At 45.8% G+C, this 23,469-nt stretch overlaps 1 protein-coding gene across 1 annotated transcript; it reads left to right on the plus strand.

The window, feature by feature from the left end:
* The first annotated feature begins 620 nt into the window (after positions 1 to 620).
* On the plus strand, positions 621 to 23,247 carry LOC137533844 (C3a anaphylatoxin chemotactic receptor-like). Its single transcript, XM_068255088.1, has 2 exons — positions 621 to 706; positions 21,952 to 23,247. Exon 2 carries the CDS (start codon positions 21,961 to 21,963, stop codon positions 22,984 to 22,986), a length of 1,026 nt encoding a protein of 341 aa, XP_068111189.1. The 5' UTR covers positions 621 to 706; positions 21,952 to 21,960; the 3' UTR covers positions 22,987 to 23,247.
* The last annotated feature ends 222 nt before the right edge of the window (positions 23,248 to 23,469 follow it).

A 23,469-nucleotide genomic window follows, 5' to 3' on the forward strand; every position in this document is an offset into this window, starting at 1 on the left:
ACACACTGATTGCTATTAGACTAAAAGGCACCCCAGGGCCCCCAACCCCTTTATCTCTAGTTATCTGGCTTGTAGTCACTTCCATGTATCTCCTTTTCTTATTTCTTTCTGCTTCAAACATAATTAGGAATGACAGCTGAATGAATTGTGCGCCCCCTCCTACACTGCGCCCTGAGGCTGGAGCCTCTCCAGCCTATGCCTCGGTCCGGCCCTGCGCCCAGGGACAGCTGCGCCCGTGGACAGATGCCCCTCCTTGCGCCCCATAGATACGCCTCTGAAGGAACCAACACAATATTTGGTAAAATAGCCAATGAGGACCAGTGTAATATAATTTATAAAATTGCATCTTTTGCTTCTGAATTCATTCTGGTATCAGTGACTAGGGGTGTGGTATGGGAAGGACTGCATGTTGTCGAGGTTAGGTTTAGGCCTTAGGAAGGAGAAGGGGACCAGATAAAATACACCACAGCAAAAGCATCCTCACTTAGTTGGCACTTCCAGGCATTGGGCTCAGACAGATATATTCCCCCTCCCTAAGGCAAAGTTTCTTCTTGTTGTAGAGAAGCGATGCCCAGACTTCTCCTGTTGTGAAATTAGGATGAAAATGGGAAGTGGAAGAAGAGTCCTCTACATCCTCTTTTTATAAAAATGCATTTTTACAGCACGGTACACAGCAGAGCAGATTGTGACGGAGCTGCCCGGAGAGGTAAGTAGCCAACTAATGCATTCTTATTGCTTTCTCAGTTTTTTAGAAAGTTAAATCCGTGTCATAGTATTTAGTAGGACTTGCAGAATTCACATCAGCATCCCCCTTTCTGGTTGTACAGCTCTTATAATCAGTGTCATAAGGCACCCTGGGATTTGTAGCTGCCAGTGTCACTTTTCCTGTGGCTATTATTCTATATTGCAGAAAAAGTAGCTGGGCACATCCAGTCTAAAACTCCCATTTATTGAATGTTGGTCCACTAGACACGAAATTTCAATACCAGCTTAACTGGGAAGATGACCTGGGTACCAGCTTAGACAATAACCAATGGCTACAATGTTTTGACACACTTTCTAGAGGTAGTCTATGTGTAGTGCATATGGAGACTTCACTGCGTGTACTACATAGATCCTACTTAGTGCCCGAGAGGCTTCATCAGATATATCAAAACAAATCAAAGTTATGTTTTAGAGGATGTTTGGTATCAGGTTCGATGTATCATACTTGGTGGTCCTGTCCAGTGGTGGCTGCATTATGGAATAAGGTCATACGCAAAATTGACGCAGCCCTTTCCATTCAACTATCAGTAGATCCAGCCATCTGTCTCTTGGGACTACATCCTGATGAGGTTCCATACGCTCAGCATAAGCTTATCCAACATATTATAAACACTGTTAAAACCTATATAGCATCCCAATGGCAGCAAAAAACCTTGGTCTTCCGTTGTGTCCTTGATCGCATCCATACTACAATGTTAAATGAAAAAATCAAAGCCAATCTGCTGGACAGGACATACCATTTTGATAAAATCTGGCTACCCTGGATTCAAGCTACCTCCTCTGCTGATGCCCAGGAAGTTTTAGATTCCTTTTAGAGGTAAAAATTGTAGGTCTCATGCACTATGATACCATCAATATTATAATCTTTCATAAAATATAGCAACCTAGGTGGCACATTTCTCGGTTCGGCACGGGTGTGTGTGTGTTTTTATTTTTTACTTTACTTTTCATTTTTTATTTTTATTTTTATTTTAGTCTTTCATTTTTGTTTTTTCCTTTTTGTTTCCTTAAGTTTTTAGACTGGTTTCAACTAGCTCAAACATGTACTAATATGCTAAATGCTGTATGTTCTACCATTATGACAAGCTATAATCAACCTGAAACTACTATGAAGTAGTTCAGTAAATTGATAAAATATCTCCCTGTACTATCTTCATAGTAATTAGGATGTAATTAAGATCTAGTTATAAATGCTATTGTATCTTATTCTGACTGCTGTATGCATTATGCTGGATTGTTCTGAAATGTTCACCTTTTCTTGTCTTTTATGAACAAAAATTTTCTTTTCAAATAAAAATCTATTGAAACTAAAACTCCCGTTTATTAGAAAAATATTAAAACACCATACATACATTTTAGGCACAAGGATTCTATGGAGAGAGGGTGAGCTCGACATCTTGGGACTTTTTCAAGCTTTGAGCACTCCAGCATTGGTTCAAGTGGGGGTCCTGTGCACAGTTCCTCTGTCACCCTAAATTTCAAGTGGCTATTATCACTGCAATTTTCCCAGCAACTAGCCTTTTGGTGCACCTGATTCATAGAGGCAACTCCTAGAACTATGCCAATTTGCCAAAGTGCTTTGCCAATGTATTTTAATGGTGGGGAATTGCAATTAGGGTTAATGGCAGCTGCAGGACAAGCAGCATTTTGGGGCCCATTTGCACTCAATGCTGTGTATAGGGGGCCAAGCGCTTTGATTTTTGAAGAGAACCCGAGGTGGGGTTCTGACAATGCTATCTGCACACAGAGGCTGGGTCTGCCTATACTGCCCAGCCTCTGTTGCTATGTAGTGTCCCCCCAGGCCCCCCCTGCGCTCTGCTATGCCCCCATAAATCACAGCCGCGCTGTCGACATGCAGTGTGTCACAGCGGGCTGTGTTTACCTATTAGTGTCAGTCTCGCTGCTCCCCCGCCTCCTGCATAGCTCACCCTTCCCTCCACGCTGATTGGAGGGAAACGGACGCGGGCGGGGACCGGAGCTATGCAGGAGGCGGGGGGAGCGGTGAGAGTGACACTCTATAGGTAAACACAGCCCGCTGCGTGTCGATAGCGCGGCTGTGATTTATGGGGCATAGCAGAGCGCAGGGGGAACTTAGGGGGGATTGAGATAGCAACAGAGGATGGGCTGTATAGGCAGACCCAGCCTCTGTGTGCAGATAGCATTGTCAGAACCCCACCTCGGGTTCTCTTTAAATAAAGTTAATTATACTTATTGAGTGTCCCGATGTCCGGCTTCTGCCCCCTCGCAGAAGAGGCGCTGATTGGTCCTAGAGAAGCAGAGCTATACTGTAGAAAATACATCTAAAGCTAAAGCTGAGTACCCTGTATAGACGTTTGTTTCCCAAAACAATCTTACTACATCATTTGTGGCAGCTGTTTTGGGATGCTTGCTGTACTGTAGGAAAGGTCAGTAAGATGCAAACAATTCTGAGTAGATGCAAATTTTATGCTACCTTAAACCAAATTATGCAGTTGGGACTCGCAACAAGGCTACATTGCTGACCACTTAGCTGCTGTGCCGTACTTACCTGATCGATAAAAAATAATATTTAGTAATTTACCTCATGGCTTGCAAAAGTATTTGGCCCCCTTGAAGTTTTCCACATTTAGTCACATTACTGCCACAAACATGAATCAACTTTATTGGAATTCCACATGAAAGACCAATACAAAGTGGTGTACACGCGAGAAAAGTGGAACGAAACTCATACATGGTTCCAAACATTTTTTTACAAATAAATAACTGCAATGTCGGGTGTGCATAATTATTCAGCCCCCTGAGTCAATACTTTGTAGAACCACCATTTGCTGCAATTACAGCTGCCAGTTTTTTAGGGTATGTCTCTACCAGCTTTGCACATCTAGAGACTGAAATCCTTGCCCATTCTTCTTTGCAAAACAGCTCCAGCTCCTTCAGATTAGATGGACTGCGTTTGTGAACAGCAGTTTTCAGATCTTGCCACAGATTCTCGATTAGATTTAGATCTGGACTTTGACTGGGCCATTCTAACACATGGATATGTTTTGTTGTAAACCATTCCATTGTTGCCCTGGCTTTACTTGTAGGGTCGTAGTCCTGCTGAAAGGTGAACCTCCGCCCCAGTCTCAAGTCTTTTGCAGACTCCAAGAGGTTTTCTTCCAAGATTGCCCTGTATTTGGCTCCATCCATCTTCCCATCAACTCTGAACAGCTTCCCTGTCCCTGCTGAAGAGAAGCACCCCCAGAGCATGATGCTGCCACCACCATATTTGACAGTGGGGATGGTGTGTTCAGAGTGATGTGCAGTGTTAGTTTTCCGCCACACATAGCATTTTGCATTTTGGCCAAAAAGTTCCATTTTGGTATCATCTGACCAGAACACCTTCTTCCACATGTTTACTGTGTCCCCCACATGGCTTGTGGCAAACTGCATAATGGGACTTCTTATGCTTTTCTGTTAACAATGGCTTTCTTCTTGCCACTCTTTCATAAAGGCCAACTTTGTGCAGTGCACGACTAATAGTTGTCCTATGGACAGATTCCCCCATCTGAGCTGTAGATCTCTGCAGCTCATCCAGAGTCACCATGGGCTTCTTGACTGCATTTCTGATCAGCGCTCTGCTTGTTCGGCCTGTGAGTTTAGGTGGACGGCCTTGTCTTGGTAGGTTTACAGTTGTGCCATATTCCTTCCATTTCTGAATGATCGCATGAACAGTGCTCCGTGGGATGTTCAATGCTTTGGAAATCTTTTTGTAGCCTACACTTGCTTTAAATTTCTCAATAACTTTATCCCTGACCAGTCTGGTGTCTTCTTTGGACTTCATGGTGTTGTTGCTCCCAAGATTCTCTTAGACAACCTCTGAGGCTGTCATAGAGCAGCTGTATTTGTACTGACATTAGATTACACACAGGTGCACTCTATTTAGTCATTAGCACTCATCAGGCAATGTCTATGGGCAACTGACTGCACTTAGACCAAAGGGGGCTGAATAATTATGCACACCCCACTTTGCAGTTATTTATTTGTAAAAAATGTTTGGAATCATGTATGATTTTCGTTCCACTCCTCACGTGTACACCACTTTGTGTTGGTCTTTCATGTGGAATTCCAATAAAATTGATTCATGTTTGTGGCAGTAATGTGACAAAATGTGGAAAACTTCAAGGGTACCGAATACTTTTGCAAGCCACTGTATATATATATATATATTTGTATATTCCTTCATGAAGATTTTTTCACATACGGTAACAGTTCGATAATTTACACAAAAACACATGATAATTCCCAAAGGTTTTACTTTTTAACCTCATCATGCAGTAATTTATTAGGTATTTTAAGGAGTCATATGGTATTTTCATTCAGGTCGATTTTACACTTGTTGTTTGCAAATAACTACAATCGTATGATCTTGCAGCAGAGTGTACCGACAGGGTCATATGCATAGTGCCCCTCCCCCCCGGCAGGAAGTACATCACCGGGATACCCGTCTGTCAGCACATGTGCGCAGAGCCACACCGCATTGCCCATAGACTTCCTTTTTTTTGGGGGGGGGGGGGGGGGGGGGGAGGGGGGTTGTTTTTGTTTCAGGTGTCTCAAAGTGGAGATACAGTAGTTTGGAAATGTGTATGGGTAAATGCTTCATATACACATCCAAACCCACTTACAGGTATGTCCCCTTCCCAACCCTTTCCTGACCTAGACACTAAGGCAGAGGTGTCAAACTCATGGCCCGTGGGCTGAATGCGGGCCTCCTTGCCATAATATTTGGCCCTGCAGAGCTTCACATTTGCATCACTGTAAGAAGTAAAGTGACAGCACACTACCTGCTCCTCCAAAGGAGTACACTGGTGACAGTTAAAACATTGTCAGTTTGAGGTAGAGTGCAGCAACAATCCATGGGACCCCTAAGCAAAATTACCATGGGGCCCCCTCTTGGAATCCAAACCCCCTTGTGTGGCTAGCATCTTGCCTTGGGCCACATTTCTTATTGAAGATTTTGTGCCGAATCAGCACTGGGGCAGGTAAATACTAAACTGCTCCACTGCGCTACTCTGCAGAAGGGGGAGGAGCTGGCCCGCATATTCACTATAGTTACGCCACTTAGTTTTGAGACTGTTCAATAAATGTTAAATCTTCATAAACAATTTTGCCATGACTTTTGGATCGATTAAATCCGGCATGTCCGATCGGGATTCGATCAGTAGTGTGGTTGATTTTGCATTGATAACCAGCGGCGTCGCTAGCGTCACATATCGGTGGCACGTGGCGTGCCACTGATATGGCTTTGGAGTGCCCCTAATTAGTGCTCTGGGGTGCCCAACGGGAGTGCCCAGCATCACATGGCCTTGCAGACAGACTGCTTTTATCAAATAAATGAGCATCAGCCATGCATTGCAGGTCCAAGACAAGGTGTGCACCCTCCGCTTCCCCGATATGCAGATGGTTAGGTACATTTTCCCAAACTGCCCACCATTCCCCATCCAAACATGTCCAGTGGGTGGCAGTGTGTAACATGCTTACTTTCCGGCGGCAGGTCTCGCGGCGTCTCCGGCATGGTCCGGGTGAGCGACGGGACTTCTGCGCTGGAGTCTTCTGGCGGCATCTTCGGCTCCCCTCCGGCGGTGTCTTCAAGTTCGCGCGTGACCCGAAGGTCGCATCACACACGCGCGAGTCTGAGTGAGCCTTATAGGCTCAGGAGGAGGGTTTAGGTTGCCAGCAGCGGGATGTCATTAGTGACATCATCTAAGAGGGAGTGACTGCTGATCTAGGAGATTGTATTTAAGGCCAGGAGCGTTCAGTGCTCGCTGACCTTGATACTAATCAGTTCACTGGTTCTAGGTCTAGCTAGCTAGCTACTTTGAGCTACATTCATATATTGTGTAGACGCACAATATATATGTACTCCAGTTAGTCAGTCTTTATTGCTATATATTTATATTTGTAATTCCTTCGTAATATCCTCCTGATATTATTGAAGTAACATCTACTGTATTATTACCGACCTCTTGCTTGTTTCCTGACCTCGCTTTAGTCTAGTCCTTCTGTACCGCTGCCATCTGATTTACGTTACCGACTCGGCTGACCCTGACTCTGTTTCTGCCTGATCCTTGCAATATGACTGACATCTGATACCTGTGTATGACCCTGCTTGTATTTGACTACAATTTAGCTCAACGACTTTGCACCTCAATATCTCTAACTTGTGCACAAGTTCTGACCGATAGATTATTACCTTGTACTTTTGGCGTGTATCAAAAAAGGGCGCCTGGAAAAAAGGGCGCGGGGTGTAGCCGAAATTGTAAGTTTGAATGCAAAACCATATTTTTCGTTTAAGAGGTTATAAACGATAATGTGGTGCTAAATAGGTTAAATAAACAGAAATGAAATGGCAAAATACCGTCTATAACAGTAAACGAATTCTGAAATGAAACGTCAAATAGCGTCTATAACAAAAACGATATTTACACATGTATTAAGCATAGTAATAGAATGGTAGATTTTACAGGTATTTTACTGCAATTATAACTAACTTTAGGGTCACAGATATCTCTCCTTATCCCTATCCCTAACACCTAGAACCCCCTTTGTGTAAATACACATAATGTAATAAATTGTATATATTACATATATTGTACTGTAACTATAGCTAACCTTACTCTCATACAGAGCCCTGTACCTATCCCTAACCCCTAGACCCCCCCTGGTGGTGCCTAAAACTAATACTCCCCTGGTGGTGCCTAAACCTAACCACCCCCCTGGTGGTGTATATTGCACTGTAACTATACCTAACCCTCCCTGTACTTATCGCTAACCCTAGACCCCCCTGGTTGTGCCTAAACCTAAGACCCCCTGGTGGTGCCTAAACCTAAGACCCCCCCCCTGGTGGTGCCTAAACCTAAGACCCCCTGGTGGTGCCTAAACCTAAGACTCCCCTGGTGGTGCCTAAACCTAAGACTCCCCTGGTGGTGTCTAAACCTAATACTCCCCTGGTGGTGCCTAAACCTAACCACCCCCCTGGTGGTGTATATTGCACTGTAACTATACCTAACCCTCCCTGTACCTATCCCTAATCCTAGACCCCCCTGGTGGTGCCTAAACCTAAGACCCCCCTGGTGGTGCCTAAGCCTAAGACTCCCCTGGTGGTGCCTAAACCTAAGACCCCCCTGATGGTGCCTAAACCTAAGACCCCCTGGTGTTGCCTAAACCTAAGACCCCCCTGGTGTTGCCTAAACCTAAGACCCCCCTGGTGGTGCCTAAACCTAAGACCCCCCTGGTGGTGCCTAAACCTAAGACCTCCCTGGTGGTGCCTAAACCTAAGACCCCCCTGGTGGTGCCTAAACCGAAGATCCCCCTGGTGGTGCCTAAACCTAGGACCCCCCTGGTGGTGCCTAAACCTAAGACTCCCCTGGTGGTGCCTTAACCTAAGACCCCCCTGGTGGTGCCTAAACCTAAGACCCCCCTGGTGGTGCCTAAACCTAAGACCCCCCTGGTGGTGCCTAAACCTAAGACCTCCCTGGTGGTGCCTAAACCTAAGACCCCCCTGGTGGTGCCTAAACCGAAGATCCCCCTGGTGGTGCCTAAACCTAGGACCCCCCTGGTGGTGCCTAAACCTAAGACTCCCCTGGTGGTGCCTTAACCTAAGACCCCCCTGGTGGTGCCTAAAACTAACCATCCCCACCGCACAAACACGCTAAACACATATAAACAATAATATATTTAATCCTTAAAATACTTCACTACAAATAACATGAATAAAATAATTTATATATTTGTAATAGAATAACTAGCCTTAAAATCATGTATACATTAATAATATTATAAGTAGAAAAAGATATATATATATATATATATATATATATATATATATATACATACACACACACACACAATACAATAGCCTTACAATCACGTATGCATTCGAAATCTTAAAATAACAGTAATATTAAAGGCGATATTTTAGTAACTATACTCAACGCATTATAAGTGTAAAAACAAAGTTAATACCAAAAGCGATGTATTTCTAATACAATTAGGCTGAGAAACGGTATTTAAGCATTATACATATGAAAACGAATTTTAAATGATAAAAGAAGTGTAAACGGAAATTTTGTTGTTATAGTTTTGTAAGCGAAATTTTAAAACGAAAAAAATACGTAAAACTCATGTAAGCGAAATTTAAAAACGACAAAATAAGTATAACACAAAGTCAAAACGAACTTGTAAACGATAATTGTTATAAACCTTATCCTGTAAACGAAAACTTTAGTTACCACAATCCCTGTAACCGCTATTTCTCGGGCGCCCTTTTTTCCTGTCGGGCGCTGAATAGCCGATATTTTGCATTGCAGTCTATGACGGCGCCCTTTTTGTCCACTATCCCTGTGCGCCCTTTTTTACTAGCTCCGTACTTTTGTTGTGCATTATCTGTATGTGTTACCTCGTCACGCACCAGCGTGATACAGAGTCTTTCATCTCCAGGCAACCAGTGGCAGCGCTACATTTGGGCATGGTGGGGCACTGCCTCCCTTCCGGGAATCACTGTGCCCCCTTGAGTGCCCTCCCCTGCTCAGTAACTTACAGGTAACTGTTTCCAGGCTCCAGCAGCATACACTGAACAGGATGGGGCATGTAAAAAACTCTCCATGTCAGCCTGAGTCTATGTAGGTGTTAAAGAGGAGCTGTTAGGTATATTGTCTCAGAGAAAAAAAACACATATATCAGTAGCTAAATATTGGCTGTACTTACATTACATATGCATTTCACTGTCCACGTTTGGATTTCACAGAATTTTTATATAGTATTTGCAGAGATTGATGCTCCTGACAGCTCATGGCAGGTTCCATGTTTGTCTGTCTTGTATGAAGCCATTTGTGATGTCATATCCTCCCTTACCCTGCTTCCTGATGATTCGACTCATAAAAAAGATCCGATCAAAATCATAATCCGGACAACACTGCTGTGCAGTGAATATTAATTAGCCATGTGGCTAGAAACAATAGTGGACTCCTGCAGTATACCCTAACGGAACATGTGCACTGTGAACAGCACATTGATTTTTCAGTGCTGTGAGCTGGGCTGCAAGATACAAGCTGCTGTAACATGAGCCTGTAACTTCTCACTGTGAAAGCAGCCTTAGGGCGGGATAGGGAAATGAAGGGGAGGACCAAGGGAGTGCAGTAGGGAGAAAAAGCAGCCCCAGCATGCTTTGCAGTATCTGTTATGCGGCCTGCCAGCCTCCTTAGGAGCTTGGGAATAACGAGCCTTTCTGTTCAGCAAACATCAAAGTAAGAGAGATTTTTAACTTCAGTATTGCCTTTTTGGCTTCCTTCTAAACTGTTTAACACAGGAGAATAGAGGTTTAAATTAGCTTTTGCAGCCTGACAGTTACTCTTTAGGCTGCTTCCACACAGGGACGTTACAGGCGCACGTTAGTGCAGCCTGTAACGCTTCCCAACTCCCAGCAATAGAAAGTCAATGGGGCTGTTCACACTGCCCACGTTGCGTTACATGTAACGCTGCACGTTCTTCAGAATGTGCAGCATACTATAGCGTTCCAGCGGCTTAAGCCGAGTTAGACTGTTTGCACATGCTCAGTGTTGGGGCGGAGAGGAGGCGGGGAGAGGCCACTACATAGCCGCGCACATGGCTACTCAATATGCACTGCACTGGTGGCTGCTGTTTGGCTGGCGGTACCACGTGATGCGGAGTGTTTCACTCCGCATCACGTGGTCCCGCCGGCCAATCAGCCCCACTCTCACTGCCCTAATGCGGAAAGAGCCGCTGAACGCGGCTCACTCAACGTCCTCTACCAACACCGGCAGGCGTTGCGTTAGGGGACGTTATGCGACCATAACTTCCACTATAACGCAACGTCCCGGTGTGTAACTAGCCTTAAGGAAACAAGGGTCTTTTCCATTTGCCATAAATTTCTCACGATCCCTGCAAGAGCCCTTGTAATTCATGTAATCGGATGACACTTATATTTGCAAAAAAAAATCTGTCTACCTCCTTCTGAATGTTGAATGGATGTTCTAACATTGTCAGTCAACAGGAATAGAGTATGAAGGATGCTTACTAGCTGAAAGCTTACTGTTTTCCTTTTATATTTAAAGCCAATAAATGGTATGATGCTGATTCAAAACTTCCTGTCTTTAAAATGCAAGCTATAGTCTCCAGCAATGCTTGGCTACTAAGATAAGGAATTACACACACAGTATTTCTCTCCTTTCTGTCTCCCCCCCCCCCCCCCCTCCCCTTGCTTGTAGAGTCATCAGATACAGGCTGGGGCCTGGAATGATTGTCTGTGACCTGTCCACCCAGGAGCAACTTGCTAGCAAGTAAGGATTAAAGCATGCCAGCAAGCTAGCCAATTACATCTGTAGGTAACTTTTCTTCCACAATAGCACCATCATTTGGACAATCTGCTCTACTCAAAAGCCACTGAGTTCTGATGTTTACATTTGGTTCCTATCATTGCTGACTAGTTTGGTGGGTAACTAGTTAACCTTCATTTTATCACCTGGGTTAGGCAAAAAATATCTAAAGCTCGCCATATAAACATTGATTTTGAGCACCCAAATGGGCCCCCTTTGTGCCCTCCTAAACATTTTAAGCTGGAACTGCCACTGCAGGCAGCAACAGTGCTTGCTCCAGTCTGTGTCCAACCAGTGACTCCATGGAATACAGTGTTGAGATATGCAGAGAGGAGCAGCTGATGATGAGTAAGGGCTGGTGTGCACACCAAAATCGCTATTGCGATAATAGATAGCGATTTTGTGAAACAATTTTCAGAGCCATTTTTGAATGAGCGCTTTTGCTCATTCATTCAAGCTGAATCGCTCAAAAAAATGCTACATGCAGCACGTTTGCAATTTTAGAAAAAATCACAACGCTGCTATGGGAACACCCTCATAGGTTTTCAGGCGACAAGCGCTTTTCAAAACGCCGGTGATCTGAAAAGCGCTCAGAAGTGCTCTTGGTTTGCACCAGCCCTCAGAGGAAGAGAAAATGTTTTCACAAATATTGTTTTTGTGAAGTAGGAGGAAACCAGAGTCCCTGGAGGAAACTCGCCCAAATGTGGCAGAACCTACAAACTCTATGCAAAGGGTGTCATGGGCGAGATTTGATTCAGGAGCACTAGTGCTGCAAGGTGAGAGTGCTATCCACTATGCCTTGAAAAATGCAGAAATGACAGCACTTTGCACATGATCAGCTGAGTTATAAATAAACCCTTTTATAAAACTCAGCAGTTCAGCTTATGGAATTTTATTGTGAACTTTCCATGTGAACTTCCACTTTATGAAAGGCCAGTGTGTATAAATAACTGATATTTCACAAGCTGGTTTCTCATGTGTGCTGAGATCTGCAGACACACAAACTCCTTCACAACACAGAACCTCCCAAAATCCATGTGTCTGGCTCCACACTTTCAATTATGCTTGGCCAATCACTGACCACTTTTACCAAGTCCATGTAGTATGAGAGCGTACCAGCACAATCTGTTCAAAGTATTCAAAGGGCTTGATTCACAAAGCGGTGCTAACAGTAAGCACGCTGGTGAAAAGCCCTTTATCACGCCTAAACTCAGTTTAGGCGTGATAAGTTTAGGTGTGATAAGTTTAGGCGTGATAAGTTTAGGCGTGATAAGTTTCGGGGCTTGATTCACAAAGCCGTGCTAACTGTTTAGCACGGGTGTGCTATTTTGCGCGCGCAAAGTGCTGCGATTCGCGCGATCGCGGACTAGGTTAGGTAGGTGCCCCCCAGTATAGGTTAGATTAGGTAGGTGCCCCCAGTATAGGTTAGATTAGGTAGGTGTCCCCCAGTATAGGTTAGATTAGGTAGGTGCCCCCCAGGATAGGTTAGATAGGTAGGTGCCCCCCAGTATAGATTAGATTAGGTAGCTGCCCCCCAGTATAGGTTAGATTAGGTAGGTTCCCCCCAGTATAGGTTAGATTAGGTAGGTGCCCCCCCAGTATAGGTTAGATAGGTAGCTGCCCCCCAGTATAGGTTAGATTAGGTAGGTGCCTCCCAGTATAGGTTAGATAGGTAGCTTCCCCCAGTATAGGTTAGGTAGGTCCACCCCCCCCCCCCCATAATGCAGGAGGGAGCCGGAGCCGCGGGGAGGGCAGCCCGACCTCTCCCTGGGCCGCCCTCTGTGCTCCCCCCTCAGATGCAAAGTAATTAGCGCAGCAGGAAGCTCTGTACACAACTACTCACCTCCCTGCGTTCCACTCGCCGCTGATCTCCTCTCGGCATAGACGCTGATACACACGCTGCTTCCGGCTAAACAGGAGGTATAGTGTGTGTATCAGCGTCTATGCCGAGAGGAGATCAGCGGCGAGTGGAACGCAGGGAGGTGAGTAGTTGTGTACAGAGCTTCCTGCTGCACTAATTACTCTGCATCTGAGGGGGGAGCATGGAGGGCGGCCCAGGGAGAGGGAGGGAGAGGTCGGGCTGCCCTACCTGCGGCTCCCCCCCCCCCCCCCATTACAGCGCCCCCCTCCCAAAAGCGCTCAGGGTAGCGGCACGGGCCGCACGGCCCTAAAAACGGGCATGACACACACATGAAATGAAGATATGTTCAAATGGCCAACGATCAATTCGGGGGCCCCTGCGATCCCCTTTGTCAAGGCATAGGACAGAAAAAACATGTTTTTTTCATTATTAATTAATGTGTTGTCATGCTGTTCATTGACTTTTAATGTACTATATGGCCAATACCCCCTTCCTGCGCACTACCCCTTCCAGGCTACCTATTCGGGGGGGAGGGGGGGGAGCGTTTTCTCACAAGTTTCCCTCAGGCGGCAAAGAGTCTACTACAACCGGCCCTGCCCCTGACTAATATATGGCTGTGAACTGCTCTGATCCAAGCAAAAGTACCTTCAGCCCAAGATTTAGGGGGGCTCTCCCTGCTTTGCTCCTGCATCTCCTGGGGTGTTAGTTAGCACAGTGTAGTAGAAAGGTGGACACAGACTCACAATTTTTGAAGTGATTTAGTTTGCCTATTTCCCACATTCCTAATGCAAGTAAATTGAGGGTGATTTCAGTTTGCTTTATTTACAAATTGTATTTAATTTTCATTCTGAATCACTATATTATTGTAATAATAATTAGAAGGCTATATATAATTGTAGACATATGAAAAGACATCCCACTATAGTGTAGTAGTTTTGGTCAAAGTGGAATCAAAGTGGGTCAAAGTTAAGAAGTAAGTATTTATACTCACAAGAGTGGGTTACCGACAGGCAACCACTTTTCAAGCCGGTGGGGAGAATAAACCCAACACCACTCAGGATTAAGATGTCGCTCGGTGTAGAAGTAGGAAAGACGGGAATTAACCCCTCCACCTCCGAGACGCCATGCTTGCCCTGCGTTTGCACAGCTTCTTTCACTGTCTGAGAAAGTGGGCTGTGTCCAACGAAACGCGTCACAATTTTTTGGTACATAGATGCATATTAAAGGATACCCGAAGTGGCATGTAGAGATGGCCCGAACCGATTTGCGCGAACTTCGCTGGTTCGCGGAGAACCGCAAACTATATGCGAGTTCGACCCTCCCCCTATACTACATCATTATGCTCAACTTTGACCCTCTACATCTCAGTCAGCAGACACATGGTAGTCAATCAGCCCCCCCCCCCCCCCCTTGTAAAAGGCAGGCAGCGTCGGCCATTTCACTCACTCGTGTGGCTGTAGTAATTAGAGAAGGGAGAGCTTGCTGCAGAGAGAAATAGGGAAAGCTTAGTTAGGCTCTTGTTAGGCTTGTTCACTTGCTCCTTGCTGATACTTATTGCTAAAAAGCACTCCTCAAGAGCTCTTTTGAGAGCTAATGTTGTTCTTGTAAACTATTTTGTGTGTGTGTGTGTGTCACAAGACAAGACAAGACAAATAACATTTATATTGCGCTTTTCTCCTTGCGGACTCAAAGCGCCAGAGCAGAGCAGCAGCCACTAGGGCGCGCTCTATTGGCAGTAGCAGTGTAAGGGAGACTTGCCAAAGGTCTCCTACTGAATTAGTGCTGGCTTACTGAACAGGCAGAGCCGAGATTCGAACCCTGGTCTCCTGTGTCAGAGGCAGAGCCCTTAACCATTACACCATCAGCCAGTGTCACAGACACTTGTTGCTTATACAGCCCTGTCAGTCAGTCGCAGCTGGCCCTTGGCCCCTTGGTAATTCCTACTGTGCCACTGCCAGGCCCAGCACATTCAGTGACTACCTGTTCACGGTACCTGTGTGTGTGACAGCTGCACATTTGTAATACCAATCCCTGCCTACCTGTTCAGTGCACCTACCTTTGTGACCACACGCAGTGTTATATACCAGTCACTGCACCTGTTCACGGTACCTGTGTGTGTGACAGCTGCACATTTGTAATACCAATCACTGCCTACCTGTTCAGTGCATCTACCTACGTGACCGCAAGCAGTGTTATATTATATACCAGTCACTGCATCTGTTCATGGTACCTGTGTGTGTGACAGCTGCACATTTGTAATACCAATCCCTGCATACTTGTTCAGTTCACCCTAGTACAGTTCAGCTACCTACATGACCGCACGCAGTGTTATATTATATACCAGTCACTGCACCTGTTCACGGTACCTGTGTGTGTGACATCTGCACATTTGTAATACCAATCACTGCATACCAGTTCAGTGCACCTACCTACGTGACCTCACGCAGTGTTATATTATATACCAGTCACTGCACCTGTTCACGGTACCTGTGTGTGTGACAGCTGCACATTTGTAATACAAATCACTGCATACCAGTTCAGTGTTTTATATACCAATCCGTGCATACCTGTTAACTGCACCTGTGTGACAGCTGCACATTGTATTGTAATACCAGTCACTGCATACCTTTCACTGCACCTGTGTGACTGCACATTGTATTAGTCAAGTCAGTGCATACCTTTCACTTTACCCCCCCCCCCGATATGGACAAAACAGGCAGAGGCAAAACCAGAGGCAGGCCACCTTGCAGGTCTGTTCGAGGTCATGGTGACGTGATTTCGTGCAGCCCTAGACCAAAGTACAGTGCTCAGAGGAATGCACGTCCTATCAACTCCCAAGATTGTCAGGACGTAGTTGACAATTTAACACAGAACACCTCATCTTCCGCAGCCACCAGCGCTACCAGAGCCGGATTAAGGCTAAATAGGGCCCTAAGCAAAGTAACTGATTTGGGCCCCACCCATCATGTCATAATAGAATCAGAAGATGCAGCTGCACAGCAACATGCCGCACACACCGGAGCAGCCGAGCTACTGGTTGCTATGGACAACAGCCCGCTTTCCTCTGTGGGTGCACAATGCAGGGAATAGCAGCGGCAAAATGCAGAGTGAGAGATGAATGGCTGTGACATTTGCACTCGGGCTGGGGCACCCCTGTGAAGAGGGCGCCAGATATCACAGCAGCAGCACTTTCCCCCTGCATTTCCAGCCTGGCAATAGCAGAACGCTCTGGACACCGCCAAACCGGATGCCGTTCCCCAGACAGAATTACATAACCACCCCCACCACCGAACAACTGATTTCCTCCCAAACTTGACAGCCACCATGCAGCCTCCATCCCAGTGAATATGATAGTCCAGCAGAGAAGGCAGCCGCAGCGGAGGAGAATGACAGCACCAGATGACTCACATTCACCTATTGCGATCCAAGCAATAGAGGTCCCGTCATCCAGAGCCCATCTGTCTCCTCTAGAGTGCTGCCGCTCTTTTACTACCACTATTACTACTTCCTACTTCCTGTCTGATCAGAGAATCAGGAAGTTCAGAGCGAGCGGCTGCACTGTAGAAGAGACAGATGGGTTTCAGATGACGGGATCTCTATCGCTTGTATCATGGATAGGTGAGTGAGCGTTTGCCATCTGCTGCTATCATTCTTGCTGCAGCTGTGGTTCTCTGTGCGAAGGGAGGGAGGAGTGGGCAGTGGCAGAGCGCACAGTAGCAGGAGGGGGACCTAGGAGGAGAGTCTGGCTCTGAAGTGAAGACAATCAGTAGCGCACGGCATCATTTGACAAGAGAAGACAAGACAAATAACATTTATATTGCGCATTTCTCCAAAGCGCCAGAGCTGCAGTAACTAGGATGCGTCCTATAGGCAGTAGCAGTATTAGAGAGACTTGCCTAAGGTCTCCTACTGAATAGGTGCTGGCTTACTGAACAGGCAGAGCAGAGATTCGAACCCTGGTCTTCGGTGTCAGAGGCAGAGCCCTTAAAGGGACTCCGAGCAGTGCCTGTGGGTATGCCTTTAAGCATACCCACAACTAATTAATTACATCCTCACACCTACCAGCATGATGTTTGTAATTATATCCCCCTGGGTTCCTTAAATTTCATTGCATTGTGCTGAATCAAGCTGCCGACTTTGGAGAAGAGTCGTCCTGTGTAATACAATGTAACTATGGAAAGATGCATATCATTTTGAAGCTCTCTTTCTCCTCTTTCCAATGATAGATAAACTGCCACCCTACGCCTTTTAGTTTTCGCTATTTTCGCGATCGAAATTGCCGTGGCCGCGATTTCGATTGCGAAAATAGAGAAAACTAAAAGGCATGGGGCGGCGGTTTATATATCATTGGAAAGAGGAGAAAGAGAGCTATAAATGATATGCATCTTTCCATAGTTACTGCACTGCTCAGAGTCCTTTTAACCATTATACCATCCAGCCACCGCTGACAGGATGGCGAGGGCTGGTTTATGTGCTGATGGGGCCCCTTTGACTCTGAATGGGGCCCTAAGCGACTGCTTTTGTTGCCTGGTCGGTAATCCGGCCCTGAGCGCTACTACAAGCATCAAATCCACTGCATTTGACACTTCACAGGAGTTATTTGGTGGGGAATTAACTGATTCACAGCCATTATTGATATGAGCAATGCCATATGTACTCTCTGCCACCAAAAGCTGAGCCGTGGAAAGGCCAAAACACGCGTAGGGACAATGGGAGGACCACCTGAGCAAAAGCAGCACACCAAAGGAAAGCCACTCTCCTTCTCCTCTTCTTCCTTCTTCAGGTGCATCATCTTCAGCCGCTTTCTCCCTTGCACCTTCACAATCACAGCCACCCTCCTCCACTCCGCCTCTCACTTTGAGCGGTTCCTGCTCCTCTGCCCACAGCAGCAGCCAGGTGTCCGTGAGAGAAATCTTTGAGAGGAAGAAGCCAATGTCTGCCAGTCACCCACTTGCCCGGTGTCTGACAGCTAGCTTGGCGAAACTGTTAGCCCGCCAGCCTGTTACCATACCAGCTGGTGGACTCTGAGGCCTTCCGAAAATGTGTGGCCATTGGGACACCGCAGTGGAAGATACCAGTCCGCAATTATTTCTCAAAAAAGGCGATACCCAAACTGTACCGTGAAGTAGAAAGGCAAGTGGTGTCATCTCTGGCACACAGCGTTGGGTCAAGGGTCCATCTGACCACGGATGCCTGGTCTGCCAAGCACGGTCAGGGCAGGTACATTACTTACACAGCCCATTGGGTCAACCTGGTGACCACTGGCAAGCAGGGAGTACCTGGCTGTGCAGCGGACCTAGTTGTGACACCTCCACGGCTTGCAAGCAGGCCTGCTGCCACCTCCTCTCCTACTCCTCCTGCTACATCCTCTTTGCTGTCGTCGTCCTCCTCCTCCTCCTTGGCTGAGTGGCAGTACAACTCTACTGGTGCTGCAATCTCCTCTCCTGCTACACAGCCCCAGCTCCACAGGGCCTATGCTGCATGCCAGGTACGACGGTGTCACGCCATCTTAGACATGTCTTGCCTCAAAGCGGACAGTCACACTGGAGCAGCTCTCCTGGCTGCTCTTAACAAACAGGTGGATCTGTGACTGACCCCGCACCAACTGATCGGCAACGTGGTGTGTGACAACAGCAGCAATCTCATTTCGGCTTTGAATTTGGGAAAGTTGACACATGTACCCTGCATGGCACATGTGCTTAATCTAATAATTCAGAGATTTGTGTGTAAGTACCCAGGCTTACAGGGCATGCTGAAGCAGTACAGGTAGTTGTGTGGGCATTTCAGGCGGTCTTACACGGCCATGGCACGATATTCAGCGGAGAAACAACTTGCCGGTGAGGCGCTTGATTTGCGATGTTCAACCACCTGCTAGAACAGGAGAAAGCCGTCACCCAGTATCTCTACAACTGCAGTAGAAGGACATGCTCTGGGGAGATGGGGATGTTCTGGCCGAAGTACTGGACACTCATGCGAAATGCCTGCAGGCTCATGTGGCTGTTTGAGGAGGTGACAAACATGGTGAGTCGCAGTGAAGGCACCATCAGCGACTTGATCCTGTATGCTTTCTTCCTGGAGCGTGGTGTGCGTAGAGTGGTGGATCAAGCTGTGGAGGAGCGTGAACAGGAACAGTTACATGAGGAAGAGTTTTAAGTTCAATTCTCAGCAGAACCAAATGTTTCCTCAACACCTGTGGCAGCACAGAGGGGGGAGGTGGAGGAGGAGGAAGAGTCGTGTGGGGAAGAGGAGCCAGATGATGGGGAAGGTGTTTTTTTTTTTTTGAGGCTAGGAGAAAAGATCGAGACGCCAGCTGACAATATAAGATGCAGAATGCCGGTAATCACAATGTATATTCATTCGTACCTCCCTCCCACCCTCCCTCCGAAAGTGCCCCCGTGTCCCCTGTTTGCAGAGTATAAAGTGCGGAGCGGAGTGGCGTTCATCTTACCGTTCATCCTCGCCGGCATCGGCTTCATTCTGCTTCCTGTGACGTCACAGGAAGCAGTAATCAATAGAGCCAGATGCCGGCGAGGATGAACGGTTAGATGAACGCCGCTCCGCTGCGCACTTTATACTCTGCAAACAGGGGGACACGAGGGCACATTCGGAGGGAGGGTGGGAGGGAGGTATGAATGAATATACATTGTGATTACCGGCCTTCTGCATCTTATATTGCCGGTTGGCGCCTCGATCGTTTTCTTTTTTTATTTCTTTAAACATTATTTATGGAATGCGGGACTAGGGGTGTATTGGGGGCGTGGTTAGTTGTGTGGCCTTAATGTCCCGGTATCCCTTTCCTAAATGTTGGGAGGTATGTATATATGTACTCTAGTCAGTCAGTCTTGTATTTTGTAGTTGTATCTTGTAATTATTCATAATATTCTTGAATATTTATCTGTGTACTGACCTTTTGCCTGCCTCTTGACCTCACTCTTGTCTGATTCTACTGTACCACTGCAATCTGATTTACGTGTTCGACTGTCCCTGTCGCTGACTACGCTTTTGTCTGATCCTTTCAATACGACTGATATCTGATTTATGTGAATTACCCTGCCTGTTAATTGACTACGTGATTGCCTAGTGACTCTGTACCATGATACCTCTGACTTGTGCATGACTACGGCCTGGACTTGACTAATCTTATTCTCCGCTGCTGTGTATTGTACTAGCTATGCTACCTGCTCACGCTCCAGCGTGATAGCCAAGCACACAAATAACTATGTTGTGTTCCTTTTTTTCTTTCTCTACCTGAAAGAGATAAACATCAGGTATGTAAGTGGCAGTTCCTGTCTGAGTCAGGACTGGGTCAGGCTACAGTGTGACCCTCACTGATAAGAAATGCCAACTATAAAACACTTTCCTAGCAGAAAATGGCTTCTGAGAGCAGGAAAAGAGATACAAAGGTTCAATAGTTATTAGATTTTAACTCTGACAGTTCATTGAGCGTGTCATTGAGCAAAAACAATAAAACAGTAAAAACTTAAGAAGTAGATTAAAATATAAAATAATTGTATCAAAAGAGCTGGCAGGCACTCTGGCTTTGCTGTAGTTGACAGATGGATGATACCAAAAAATAATGCTTGCCAATAATATCACCCACTAAAAACTATGTGCTCAAGACAAAAATGGCAAAGTCGATGCATAAGATCCAAAAGGCAGAAAAAGTCTGGCACTATAGTTTTAATAATAGCAAAAGTTGGTACAAAATGCAGCAGTGCAATGTGTAAACAAGTCAAGTGACTTGAATCATGACAATTGCAGATCAAAAAGTAACTTCAATGCATAAAACGGTCCATGCTATACCTGGGTGTTGGGGAGGCAGCTGTGGGCACCAGAGGGTGCACGGCCTTACGACCGTTTCGCAGGGTGTATGCCACATATGCACACCGGCCTCAGATGAAGCTTGGCATGCACCCTGCGAAACAGTCGTAAGGCCAGCTGCCTCGCCACCACCAAAGGAATAGCATGGACTGTTTTATGTACCAACTTTTGCTATTATTAAAGCTATAGTGCCAGACTTTTTTTCCTCGTGGATCTTAAATATAAAATAAAACTGTGGAATAACTTAAAGAGAATCTGTACTGTCCGATTAGTACAATAAAAAAAACATATCAATCGAGTCACTGTGATCTCCTGGATCTCTCTCTGCCATTTCCGATGCTCCCCTCCGCGATCCTGGCTTTTAATTGCCAGTTTTAGGCAGTGTATACAAACAAAAAACATGGCCGCTAACCAGGAAGTGATATTTGTTTGTATATATATATTTATATATATATATATATATATATATATATATATATATATATATATATATATAGTGAATTATCTGCACTCCAGTCTGGGATTCTAACAGTTTCTCAGCATGTGAAAGGCAGCTCCCTCTAACCCCCCCCCCCCCCCCCCCAGCCTCACAAACTGAAACACAGACAAGCTGAAACTGAAAGCAGCGTTTGTGGGGAGTAAACACAGCACACAGATCCTGCAGGGGGCGTGCACAACTTGTATTCATTACGACAGAGGGAGCCCATTCCTCCCTGGGTCGACAAAGCTTGACAAAGAAGAGAATAGATATATTACAGAGACAGTGCAACTAGAAAAGGCTGCAGTAATCCAGACCACATTAGAACAGGTATAGGAACTTATAGGATAGAAGAAATAAGCTTGAACATTTTGTTACAGAGTCTCTTTAAAAAAGTCATTTTTAGGAGAAGGAGGAGATAACAATTGTTTATTTAATTACATTACTTGCAGCTCAGGGGTCCTTTAAAAGTCTTTTGTTGACGGAATTTTGCTGACTCTTCTCTGGGGAGGAAAGTTTTTTTACTGCCTCATTTTTTTTTACTGATTTAGGGGCGCCTCTGTTTTGCAGGTTTAGACCATATATAATTGTAAGCTATTCTGCAATGTCATGCTCATGTCAGTACAGTCTCACAAAAAACAGTTAGATGCTAACTTTCATTTTCATCTCCACAGGATTTAAAGATGATGGCTATGAATGTGTTCACCATCTTGGTCATGGTGGTCACTGTTTTGATTGGCGTTCCTGGGAATGCTCTGGTACTTTGGGTCACCTCAGTGAAGATGAAATGGACCGTGAATACCATCTGGTTTTGGAACCTTGCTTTGGCCGATGTCATCTTCTGTCTCTCGCTCCTGTTCTCCATTGTGCAAGAGTTCTACACTGAATGGTTGTACGGCGTAACCCTCTGCAAGTTGCTGCCTGTTGTTGTCCACCTCAACATGTTTGCCAGTGTCTTTACTTTGGTGGCCATTAGCATTGATCGCTGCATTCTGGTTACCAGGCCAGTTTGGGCCCAAAATCACCGCAGCCTAAGGATGGCATGGATGATGTGCCTCGTCATTTGGATGTTCTCCTTTTTGATGTGTCTACCTACTGTCTTATATCGAAGAGCCTTCACAATCATTAACACGACTTACTGTAACTACGAGTACAACGAGCATATTTTCTATGACTACACAGAGGACGATTCATCTTATGATGGATTCAATGACACTCATGGTTACACAGAAGAGGAGGACCTCATCCATGCCACCGATCCTCATCCTAAAGAACTCATCATTGCTCTACTCCGTATGGTTTGGGGTTTTCTGATCCCCCTCATAATTATATCTACCTGTTATCTCCAACTGGCATTTAAGGTTCGGAACACCAGATTTTTAAGGGTTGGCAGAAAGACCACCAAGATGGTATATGGCATTGTGTTGGCATTCTTTGCCACCTGGGCCCCTTACCACATTCTTGGGATGGTCCTACTTTATTATCATAACCACTTTCTGATTAATGCAGACAAGCTCTCTGTGGCTTTAGCATACTTCAACAGTTGTATCAACCCAATACTCTACGTCTTCATGGGTAAGGACATGCAGAGGACAGTGCGGCGCTCCATTTATGGATTGATGGAAAATGCGTTTAGTGAAGGGGTCTCCAGGAGCACTGAGCACACCAGGAGCAAAATCTTAACTGAGGATAAAGAGGTGGTGCTCTGAGCTGAATACAGGACTGCCAGATGGTACCTGGAACAATACTGAGAACTGTGTACTGCCCTTCTGCAGAGCTCTGATGTGTGCATATCAGACTCTCTACCTCCATGTACATTATGTAAGATATAGGAAACAAAGTAATCAGGGGAGTAACTAGAAATCACTGGGCCCCCTTGCAAAACTTCGGATGGGGCCCCCCTCCCCGCCACTGACTACCCACTGCCTCCCCTCCTGCCACTAAAAACGGCCCTGGGTGGCCTCCCCCCCCCCCCCCCCCCCTTGCTTTCTGCACAGGTAAACTGAGAACCAATGTTATTCAATTGGCTAGTGCACACTTGAATGTGTTTTCCCCATGGAGATAAAAACAGACAGCAGCTAAGCACTGCACGCATTTTCTCTATCAATTACATTAGCTTCTGTGAAAAAACATTCATGGATTCACACATACAGACACATATGGTGAAATGGCAGAAAACACATACAGAAAAA

The sequence above is a fragment of the Hyperolius riggenbachi genome, chromosome 10, assembly GCF_040937935.1.
Source record: "Hyperolius riggenbachi isolate aHypRig1 chromosome 10, aHypRig1.pri, whole genome shotgun sequence".
Classification (NCBI taxonomy): Eukaryota; Metazoa; Chordata; class Amphibia; order Anura; family Hyperoliidae; genus Hyperolius; species Hyperolius riggenbachi.

Coding starts and splice junctions, on each gene's coding strand:
- LOC137533844 (XM_068255088.1), top strand. CDS start 21,961: ATGATGGCTATGAATGTGTTCACCATCTTGGTCATGGTGGTCACTGTT.